This window comes from Dermacentor silvarum, chromosome 2 (genome assembly GCF_013339745.2).
Source record: "Dermacentor silvarum isolate Dsil-2018 chromosome 2, BIME_Dsil_1.4, whole genome shotgun sequence".
NCBI classification, from domain to species: Eukaryota; Metazoa; Arthropoda; class Arachnida; order Ixodida; family Ixodidae; genus Dermacentor; species Dermacentor silvarum.
The window spans coordinates 206207587-206219759 of NC_051155.1; the positions used below are offsets into that span (position 1 = coordinate 206207587).

At 46.7% G+C, this 12173-nt stretch overlaps 1 protein-coding gene across 1 annotated transcript in view; it reads right to left on the reverse strand.

Moving 5' to 3' along the window:
• The window catches only part of LOC119442479 (zinc finger RNA-binding protein-like), a 63028-nt gene that overhangs the window by 44764 nt on the left and 6091 nt on the right, over positions 1 to 12173 (reverse strand). The window contains exons 3-4 of the mRNA XM_049662199.1: positions 11204 to 11944; positions 6175 to 6408 (exon numbers count right to left, since the gene is read on the reverse strand). Of these exons, the coding sequence (XP_049518156.1) occupies positions 6175 to 6408; positions 11204 to 11944 (975 nt within the window). The remainder of the gene's footprint in view (positions 1 to 6174; positions 6409 to 11203; positions 11945 to 12173) is intronic.

Genomic DNA, 12173 nt, shown 5'->3' on the forward strand with positions numbered 1-12173 from the left:
CCAAGAGGTTGCAAGAATTTCAGCTCTTCGATGTAATCTTTTCTCGTATGTATTGGCAGATGCTACATTTGTTATTCTTTGAAACACGACTTCATTCCAGTGCCTAATAAGGGGGTCACATGGCGCACCTTTGATCGTGATCGACCCTGATCTGGATCAAGTTTCTCGGCCGCGATTGGCTTCTTTGCTCAATCTGCGGAAGGGAGCCATTCGTGGTCAAACATTCCGATCCAGATTGGGCTCGATCGCGATCAAAAGTGGCCGGGTGACACTGGTATGAGACAAATTGAAGCATTCTGCAAGAGAACTAGTCAGTAAATACACTTCGCAACGTTCTGGAAAAATAGTGCCCTATGGAACATGTATGCAGCCCGTGTGTCCTTGAAAACAGTCTCTGCGTTCACACACGCCCCTGCACATAAAGGTTCATAAAGCAGGTGCACATAAAGGTAATTTCGAAATCTAGCACCTGGGCTTTGCCGCAGGTACCACAGCTCAAGCACTACGCTTCTGCTTTGACATTTGGTTATAAGCACCCTGCACTGCACCAGATTCAATAAATTTTGCATGACTGAGCTGTTGAGTTGCGTTGGAAGCGTATGAAGTAACCACCGCATATCTACCAACCGCTGATACGCGTCGGCTGGCCGCCGGCGCCTGGTTTTAAGCATTAACAGACAGCTACGTACGCGCCTGCTTTCTCTAAATGAGGTAACCCTCAACTGCGAAATGTAATGGTGATCAGTAGAGACCGGATTTTAGGCAAATGCCTTTTTTGTTCCTTGCGCTCCTATCACCCCACTTTCATATATGAGCATGAATTAGGGGTTAAGAAGGGCTTTTATAGTGGTTTTATAGTGCCTATAAATGCCTATTTTGGCGTTTGTGTCTAACTGCCTATTTTCAATATCGGCGCCTATATGAACATTATTTAGCCTCAAGTTTCACTTTCGAGTGCAGTTAGAGACCGTTATTCATGTTACCGGGCAACATTGACTGTTCGGAACACTATGGGGTTCAACCTAGTCCTTTACTTCAACCAACTCCTGGAAAACAACTGCTAGCAGCATTGAAATGGGACGCACCGGCCAGCATACGCCGCCGTGCTGACACTGCGCGAGCGGTTGACGAATGCGAAACCGCGGAGAGCCGTCAGGGGAAAGGAGAGTGAAGAGCAAAAGAAACAAAAATGTGATGTGCACGCGGGGTTTTGTTTTGCTTGTAATTTACCTTTTAAGGTGTTCACCGCCCGTCGGGTGTTCCTTCTCAGCGCACGAGATCATTCTCAGTGACAAGAGGCACAATTTTGAATCCAAAAATCTGGAGATGGTGGCACTTTGCAATTGTTTCCACAACTTTTACAGTGATTCTTAGACTATGTTCCGCGTGCTCTCCAAACATATTTCTTCAAATGGGCGGAAGTGTATTTGGCAGTGTTGGGACGTCTGGCCTGTACACGGATAACGTCATTGTATATGAGAAAATTGCAAAGAGTTGCTAACAGTCCTCATGTAAGAACATGCTAATTCCTTAATAAATCGTAGTCTCCCTTGCATTTGTTATTTGTCTGTTTTTGTTGTGTCTTAATTTAATTGCGTCAGGCAGACAAAGTATAGGTTTTTTAATCAGTATTCCCAGCTTTCAAGTATTCTTTTTCGTGCCTGTTTCACTATATGCGACGCTCGAGTACAGTGGCCATTGAACATGATTATGAGCAGTGTGCTTATTGAATGAAGTCAATTGATCGTCATTAGTTCCAGCAGTTTTATGGGACAATTGCACGGCTATGTTCAACTGTCGGCGCCTTTGTGCCATCATAGACAATACCATTTCTTGTTTTCCTATCGTAGAATAGGTCGCGCAAGTCTTCGTTTGAAATGATTTGCATTTATGTAAAAATTTATTGTGCCTATATTTATGACGTTGGAGGCCTAAAACGTTGTTTTGTCTGCGTATTTTTGGCGCCTAAAACGCGCTTTTTTAATGCCTAAAGATCCGGCCTCTAGTGATCAGATTGAGTCGACGACTACAGTCACATGTGCCCAGCAATAACGATGAAAAAAATATATATTACATTTGAGAGCACCAAAGAGCAGGGTAAGAAATGCAGCTCCACTAACGCGAAACCTGGAAAAGTGCGAAGCAGCGATGCGCCGGTGCTGGAGTAGCGCTACAGCCCGGACGTGATCAGGCGCGACGAACGCCCACAGCCCGGGCCCCTAAAGTGCTGCGCACTTAAACGCGCGACGGATGCCGACGTCAGCAGCCCGGGCGCCTAAGTGTTTCGCACTTAAAATACCGCTGATTAGCACGCCAGGTCTCGACGAAGTAGACGCGGCTGCGGCCGCTACCGACGACGAAACGCCACATCAATGATCCACTGCCTGGGCTTTCTATTGCCATTTCACTTCACACTGAGCGCTCCCGTGAGCACGTGAAACATGTAACAAGTCAAGCAGCACAAGACAAGCGAAGCGAAAGAAAACAATCGAAGTAATTATCGGTGAAGATCACACAACCGAAGTGCGGCCAGCCTGCTCTCCAGGGTTCGTACACAATATTTGGCTGGAAATTCAAGGACATTTCAAGGATTTCAAGGATGCAAAAAGGCAGAATTCAAGGAGTGTTAGCGTAATTTTATTTCCTCACATGACTTAGGAAAGGAGCCCTATTTTCGCATTAATTTCTCTTTCAAGAGCTGTTATCTCCGCTTCTTTTTCTTTGGCTGTTCGACGGAAACTTCGTCGCCTTTCGCCTTTCTGGTGGCTCTTCAAGGCAGATTCCCCCATCGTTGCAATGTCGACCGTCTTCTGACATTATGCGCACATTGCTCGATAAGGATCGCTTGGTTCCGGTCTCACCCAGTGACGATAGTTCGTATGTTGCAGCCACGCAGGCTGAAACTTGCACTTCCCGCCTGGCATCTTGTCAAAGTAAACACACAACGCAAACGCGAACTTCACTGAAATGGTGCGCACGAAGCCGACAAACGGCCCGACTATAGTACCTAAAAGACACATACTAGTGTGCCGAGAGCGGGTGTCGCGGTAGCACCGAGTGTGATGCCTGCCGCCGCCGGCCGCTTGGTGTGCTGCACTTCGAGACTGTGCCGGACCATGCTGAGACATGGGCGGACTTCAGGCAAGACACGACGCGAGTCTCCCCATTTGCCCGGCGATCTGCCTCTTATGTTCTTGTCCCAATCCGCAATACGTTCGGGGTCTGCGGACGCGCTGGGTAATGAGATGAGCCGTTTCTTTCCGCGTCTCTGGGAAATCGCGGTTTCGCGACCTGTTCAAAGTTTCTTTAGACAGACGAGTGCACACATAGATGCAAAAAACCCACTCACAATAAGAAAAGACTGCAACGAAAGCGGCAGCAAGGCGAGAAATGAACTAAGCATTGCAATCGACGCGTAGCAATCAACGCATCGCAAACGAACGCGAGTCGAACACCGCAGGATTTAGCATGATGCCGACAGGCATCGCCGTCTGGTGGCCCGCGGCGGCAGGCATCACAGCCCGCGCCACCGTCCCGCGTTGGAGACTCTCGGTGGACGGCACACTAGAGTATATTCTAGGCACTATACGCAAGCCGAGCGAGCGATATGTCACGCATTGGATTGGATTTCCAATGCATATTAGTTGCCAGACGACGTAGGGGCTGCGAGATTTAAAACCGAGACTTCCTGATGTTGCCCTTTAGTCAACACAGCTTGTTTTCATGGGCATTCGTAAGGGAAAGGGCCTTAAATATCAGCATGACTTGCGGAGGTACATCGTTAATTTCCTCTAGCGGAACAAATCCCACGGGATTTTCAAGGATTACAAGGAGCCCACGGGTATTCAAGTACTTTCAAGGGCCCTTGAACTTATACTGTCAATATCAAGGATATTCAAGGATTTCAAGGGGCTGTGCGAACCCTGGCTCTCGCAAGGCCCACAGTCCAAAATGGCGGCATAGCATGTTCTGATGCTAGACGCCGCCCGTGTCGAGCAAAGGCGCTACTCAAACGTCGCTTTGTGAAAAGGTCTATACAGACCAGTGTCCCACCTAAGAGGAGATGAGTGAGAAATAATTTTTGTGCTTCGAAAAACTTTTTTTGATTGTGTTATCACTGTTAAGCCCTCTACTTACACACAGCATGAAATGAAAACAAAATATGCATGAGAAGCAAGCTACAAACAGGTCTAGATCACGGTTTTGAGATCATTTTTGCCCATCTTTGAGCAGCCATACTGCAAACAAGTGTGGTCGGCCTCCATTGCGACAATTTGCAGGAGGTAGCCTAAGCTTCTCTTGACGGGAACATCTATCAGTATCGTACATCCACAGGAAAACATGGGGGATACCTTTTGCTACGTGTTTTGAGAGCTCTCCCTGCACTTTAAATCCTCTGACGCTATGTGTGACGCGAACACAGTACTGCCATTGGCTTCACCACCTCCAAGGGAGCTACTTTTTCGTTTCGTTATTCAGTTTTTTTATGACAAATGAACGATGAACGTTCATTGAACGTTCATCGTGTGTGCAGCTTCACCACCTGCAAACCACCACGAAATGGCACTAGATGATGACAACGCTTCGGTGCTCATTCAGTATACACATTCACAATACACACAACCATAATATTGCAAATGGAATTGGTGAAACAGGGCAAGTATAACATAGAGACTCCATCACATCATTGTGCTGGACAAAAGTGACTTTCACCTTTCAAAGAACAAGGTAAAACAGAAGCGAAGGATTGCAATGAAATGGGCCGTTGGAGCACGCATTCCATGCTAATCTTTAAGCCACGTGAGCAGCAGGCCCGATTTTTTCTTTTCATTGCATAATGGACGCACCCTGAAGTTGCTGCCGTGAACTAGGAGAGAGACGGTACGACTGTATCGGACGCAGAATTGTACCGTGTGTCTACTCCAGGCGCATTTTTGCCTCCAGCGCTGACGAGTGCAGCTCAATCTCACGCGTTCGAGGGAGGAAAGCGGGAAAGAAACACCGTCCCGCGCATGGCGCCGGGGGGAGGGAGGTGCAGCAACTGCACATGGTGCGGCTATTATCTTGAAAGCGATCTGCGTTGGGGGCTGAGTCTAGGTGCAATGGCAGCTTATACCTTTGTGCATGCTCCGTTCTCGCCACTCAGTTTACGCTGAAGCAATCACGAAGGGCACTTCGCTCGCTGTTGCTGTCGCGCTTGCTCACGGCAGCGTTTTGACAGCTAGTGTACGCAGTCATCGAGTGCGATGTGTTCATGTTTGCATGTGCGCGCTGACACCATGTTTGTTAAGTTACATAGTTAGCGAACGTTTGCAAGTTTATACGACCGATAAAACTACTGTCCTCACTTCGTATCGCTGTCTATGCATTTGTTATCGCAATCGATGGTTTGCCTTTCAGGCAAACAGACTTTTGTAGAGGTGGCCGCGTAAAAAATTGCTCAAAATTTTACCCCACTAATAACTGCGCATATTTTTTGGGGAAGAAAAGTTCGTTCACTATGCCGAGTAAGTACGGTATTTTTTATTACTCGGTGACAACCTAAGCAATTCAGTACAAGCTCTGCCTACAAAACCACATTGCACTTGCTCTCTGTGCTCTTAAAGCATGCGTTCCTGGGAGACGCCAATATCGAAAATTAACCTCTGCCATGACTTTACAAAACACATTGGTGGTGCCACATCGTGCCTCATTTGGCACAGCATCCTTAACTTCAAAATCTCGCATCCATGACACAGTGGGGAACCAGCTTGCCTGAGCACATGCATTTGGTAGGATGCATACAAGAATTTATTAACGATTATTTACCATTAGACACAGAACACAAGCGCCTGCAGGCTTGCAACAGCACAGACCGTCAAGCAACACAATTTATAACACAGTGAAATTGTCAACGACTTTCCTGTTGCCAATTTCGCCTGCTTCGGGAACTTGTCTGGAATCCTTTAAAAATTGGAAGTCTTCCAATGGAAGTTTTGGAGACAAACGAGCGTACATTTTTTGCAAGACCTGATGCACATTTAGTAAGATCTAAAATGAGCCTAATTGTTAGGCTGTACAGAAAATTCGGGATAGTTGGCTAGTATGAATCTTTAGGTTGTCACCGATAACTTTCTTTCCAACTGCAGTCTCCCGCACTTTCCAACTAGGGACTAACTACATTGTGGAGCCCACCTCTGCGCCCTTGTCGTCCTTGAGAGCATCTAGAGAACTCTCCTCCACTGCAGCTGCCCTTTCAGATTCCACAGCTGCCTTTGCAGCGCTGTCCGCAGCACCCTGTGATGAAGCAGTGGTGGTGGTAGTGGCTGTCGTAGATGGTTTTGTTGTGGTGGTGGTACCTGTCGCGGCTATCACAACAGGCTCTGTTGAAGGAATCGGCTTGCCCAACTTTGTGTGCAGCTTCACCACCTGCAAACCACCACGAAATGGCACTAGATGATGACAACGCTTCGGTGCTCATTCAGTATACACATTCACAATACACACAACCATAATATTGCAAATGGAATTGGTGAAACAGGGCAAGTATAACATAGAGACTCCTTCCGCTTCATCCTATGCCACTCTTATCCACCGTTCACCAACCAGCTGATCCCATTGATAATGGCTGAGTGCCATTCTGACCACTGATGAAGCAAGAAAAGGAATGGCATTGGCAAAGAATTGTAACATTCTATTAGCCTAGTACAAGAATGCTTTGCTTAAACCACTATCATGTGGGGGTGCCCTAAGCAACCCCTTCCCTCTTTCCTCAAACAATTTATATTTAGTGAGGAGTAGTGGGAGGCTGCCTTGCGCAGCTCAAGGCCCAACCTTCAGGAGGCCATCCTGGAGTGGGCTGAGACGGTAGAGGAGGCCTACTTCAAGTAGTTCCTCCCCCCACCCTCTGTCCCATTACCCCTTTCCCTTGCAAGAGGAATAAATCAAGTTTTTAATTCATTCATTTGCACATTTTCAAGTATAGCACTACACCATGTATTGGCTACATGCCTGGGGGACTATAAGGCCGCTATCACAACTGTGAAATTATATTTCCTTAACAATGTTTGAAAAATGCTTGCAAATGTTATGAATTTGTGTGCGTTATTTGTTTGTATTTTTTATGTATTCACCAATGTTTGAATAATGCCTGCACATCTGATGAATTCTGTATGTTTACATGCTTGCATATTTCTATGTATACCCACCCTGCTATGACCCGATTTCAGATAGCACTATCTATAAATAAATAAAATAGTATTTGCTATCACCATGGATTAGTACAGACCATAGTAGGCTTCTTCCGGAAGCAATTTTTATCGAAATTCGAAAGTATCTTTGTTTACTTCAGCCTGTTAAACTGGGTCAATAAATATCCACAGCAACAATAGGAAGAAGCGCACCGATCCAAACACCCTTCTTGATTGATGTCGGCTACTGGCCAATAGCAGCTGCATATCCCCTTCAGGCGCAGCGTCCACGTAAGTGGACGCCAACTTCACAGCTAAATATCTCGAAACTAACTTTGAATTTCGCGCGCAAACAGTGCTGCCTCCATCTCTACATGTTGCTGCAGCAACCCGTGGCGCCATCTGCCGCACCTGACGCAAAATCACTACAAAAACAAATCTCAAAGATGGACGCCTCCACGTTTTACGGCGGCACACGTAAGTGGCTCTCACTTTTCAAGCTTTTGCGATATTCCATTCAAGGTGGCATAAAATTCTGCATTTGTCAGTTATAGCTAAGACATAATGCATGCCAATAAACAAGACTTTTGCAACCGGAAACAACTTATAGCGTGAGAAGGGGTGCGCGAAATAGCGCGTCCACGATCGTGGATATTGCGCCTTAGTGCCGCCTTTGTTGTGGGGCAGCTATTTTGGCGGGTAATTTTGGCGGTGCACCATTTCAGCACCATGCGTGGAGAAATGATCGTTATGCGTGAATTTTTTGTCTACAGGACTTGAAGATCATGCATCAAAACGCAAGAAGGTTGATGATGCAACAGCAGAAGAAATCCTGATGAAAATATCAAATGGAGATGTCTCAGATGGGGACTTTTCTGATGATGAAATGGAAGAAGAAAATGAAGAAAACATGGTAAGTTTGCTCTAGATTGTGAGACATTATTTTGTGTTCTCGGGAAAAAACATGGCACCAAACTGTCTATAGTTAGTTTGTCCCTAATTTACGCTGCTTGTTTCAGCCTGCCAATGGTCAGGTGAACGCATCTATGGCCACAGCTGCACTGCCTGCACGACCAGACGCCACGGTCATTACCTCGAACGAGCCTGCGGCATCCAAAAAGGCTCAGATTAAATGGATGAAGAAAGATTTTGCTCCAAGTGATGTTGACTGCCACTACAATCCTGAGATAGCGTCGCCACCTCAGCAGCCACTTGTGTATTTTAGCAAGTATTTCACCGAACAGATATTTGAAGACCTTGCTGAATTCACCAACAGGTATGTCTTACAAAGAGACGGTACCGTATTAGCCACTACGAAAGAAGAAATCAAAATATTTTTTGGAATGCTCATGCTAATGGGTGTTCTTAAATACCCTCGCGTCAGAATGTATTGGCAATCTGCAACGAGGATTCCTGCAATAGCCGATTCGATGGGCATGAAGAGATTCTTCAAAATCAGAGGCGCTCTTCACATAAGCGACGCTAATGAAGAACGGGACCCCAACAGCCAAGACAAATTTTGGAAAGTTAGGCCGTTGATAGAAGCTGTCAGAAGCCGTTGCTTACAGCTTGTTCCCTTGGAACAGAATAGCATTGATGAACAGATGGTGCCGTTCACGGGGCGCATTGCAGCAAAGCAATTTGTGAAGGGAAAGCCAAACCCAGAAGGCGTGAAGGCACAGAACATCAAGTGCTACATGGATAATTATTTTACGTCCGTGAAGCTCTTTCTTCAGCTAAAAGAGATCGGCATTTTGGCTAGTGGCACAATTAGAGGAAACCGCTTGGCAGGATGCGTCATGAAAACAGAAAAGGAAATGAAGAAAGAAGGACGGGGAAGCCATGATGAATGGGTTTCCCAGAATGACGACGTTGTCCTGGTCCGTTGGCAAGACAACGGGATTGTTAACATGGCTTCCACCCACCTAGGAGTTGGAAATGTTGGCACCGTGAGAAGGTGGAGCGAAGCCACAAAGGTCCATGTCGACATTGACTGTCCGGAGGTAGTCCTGGACTATAACAAATACATGGGTGGAGTGGACAAACTGGACTTTATCATGTCCCTCTACCCAATGCGGACACGAACAAGCAAGTGGCCAGTGAGAGTGATGTGCCATTTTGTTTCGTTTGCCCTCTGCAACAGTTGGCTCGAGTACTTAAGAGATGCCAATAAAGAAGGGCTACTAAAAAAGATACACTGGACATGATGGCATTTCAGACAGACGTCGCAAATTGCCTCTGAAGAGCAATAGTCCACAAAAGAAGCGTGGACGACCAAGCAATGAGAACTCCCAAGCAGTGAAAAAGAAGGTACCCAATGCTTCACCACTACCAGTCAGCACTGTGCGCTATGATGGGATCAGTCATTGGCCGCAGCAAATAAAGATGCCTAACGCACAACGCTGCCGCAGAGAGGAATGCACATCAAAAACCCGTGTCCGCTGCAGGAAGTGCAATGTTTTTCTATGTTTGACATCTCAGAACGACTGTTTTTATTTATTTCATAACAAATAGACTATTTCTGATAACTTTTGCTGAAAAGACTTCCTAAACAGTGTTCCTGCAAAGATTATTTCCGAGCGTTCGAAATAAAAGCGTGAGTTTTCTTCATCACCTTTCACTGATATTACTGCTTTGAGGCACAACGTCCACATATGTGGACGCCACGGAAAATCTTAACCAATAAATTTTTTACTGAATTTCTTGAGGATTCCTTCTTTAATAGCGTTATATATTCCCAATCAGAACAAAAAAATTTTTTCGCTACGCCAGATTTAATTCGCGCCTGAAGGGGATATGGGAACCAGCTATATTACAAAATAAAGCGTTGAGAAAAAGAGCGGCAGGCTTCTGTTGAAAAGGCATTTGAGAGAAAGGTGACTTCGCCCTCCGCTTGCAAGCTCCATGCACAACTGCAAAATTTCGCTGAGATATTCACAGCAGTGTATGCTATTCACAGCCTGCATTTTCACCAAGCCTGAGGGGTGGCTCTTTAGCACATTCCCTCAAATCCCCACAAGGCTAGTGCCAACTATTTCCTTTTCACCACTAGCCCTACATCCTCACTACTCACGCACAACCCTTAGATTCAACAGTGTTTGAAACATGCAATTAACAATCTTGTGTACCGCAATCTATGCGTTCAAAAGCCTGCTTACAGCATCTTGCCTATATCCTATTGGGTCACGCTCTCCCTTTCCTACAGTTTCAACAATCACTAAGACAGGAACAAATGACCCTTGCCCCACCACATAGTACAACTGATGCTTTTGCATCGGCGTCACAGTAGCGATGGCATTGCTGAGCTCGAGGTTGTGGGTTCAATCCCAGCAGCAGTGGCCGCATTCCGATATGGGCGCAATGCAAGAACACCAATGTACAGTGCGCATTGGGTGGGTGTTAAAGAATCCAAGGTGGTCAATATTAATTTGGAGCCCCCAATTACAGCATTCCTCATATCAGATCAAATTTTTAGCACCAGAAACCAAGAATTTGAATTTAATTGCAAAGTTCAATCCCACTCCGAAGCTCCTAAATACATGGTCTAATTTTCAGTGAATCGCTTTAAGCATAGCTGCAAAGGATATGCAAAATTAAAACGAACATGCACAAACATGCTTATCACAGCAGACGAAGTGGCACTTATTAAAAGCAAAACTTTTTAACGTTTTTAAATAAGCTCCCAAGCCACATGGACTTCGCGAACAAGCAGATCGCCAATCATGCTCTCAAGGCATGCCCGAATAGGCTTGTTCAAAAATAATCAGTAACAGATTGAACACTTCAGCCAAAAGATAATCATGCGATTGTTTGGCTTTGCAAGCAAGACTCATGAATGCAACAATTTCAGCCAAAATACAATTTCAAGGAAATAACATCACACTGACAAGAGAAAGAAAATAGCCAAGCAAAGAACCCAAAATCACGAAGTGCAAGTGGTCACACTGCTTTCAAAGCAAAGGTTACAGAACTGAACTCATGACTGCAGCCAATGTTTTTAAAAGTTAACCATTAGGCCAATGAACCATGTTTACCTTTTGGTGCTTGGCACCCCGAATGTGAGCGGCATAGGCATCCGAGCCAGTGCATGTCACATCACAGAGCTCGCAACGTAGGGCTGTGCCTCCCCGAGGCAGTGGCGGTGTTCCTGCCGTCCCATTGCTCTTGAGCGCTGCCTCTTTCTTCTTGTGCTTCTGACCTTCCAAGTGCTCCTTGTAGGTCTGGGGGCCCGCACAAGATATCTTGCACACCTCACAGTAGTGCAACTGCGGGGGCTTTGGCGGCGGCTTGGGCTTGTTGATTTTGTTCTGGAAGGGACCGGGCCGCTTGTAGGGTCCGGGGCCTCCAGAGCCCATGGCACCACCACCCCCCCCACCGCCAGCCCCACCACCAGTGCCGACATTGCCGCTGTTCCACGACATTTTGGCTCCACCACCACCACCACCCCCACTGCTGTTCTGGTTTCCATGATAGCCAGAGTTTTGCACGCCTCCGTAGGAACTCGAGTAGCCAGAAGAATAGAGATACGTGGCAGCAGATGCACCGCTGCCCCCGCTGCCTTGCTGCTGCTGCTGTGGTGCTTGGCCAGCGTTGCTCTTGGGACCCGAGGGAGGTGCCCTGTAGGCCGAGGCAAAGCTGCTCTTGGCTGTTGGTTGGGCCGCGTAGCTAGAGCTCACGCTCTCGGCTGCGCCAGTGGTGGCAGCCGCGTTGCCGTACGCCGTGCTCACTTGGCCCTGGCCGTAGTAGCCCCCCTGGCTGCTCTTCTCATATGTTGCCTGTAAGCAGTGAAGATACCATATGTCAGGGGCTACAGAGGGACTCAAGCCAAAATACACATTAACATGGTCTGTGCTGTTCAGTACAGGAGATGGAAACTACAAGCATTTAACTGTTGTCACACACAGTAGTGACACACCCATGCTGCAAGAACTGAATTCTTGCTCTGCTCAGCTCAAATAACCTCTGGGAACCAGTGCGATCTACCCTGTCACAAAAAGAAAGTTT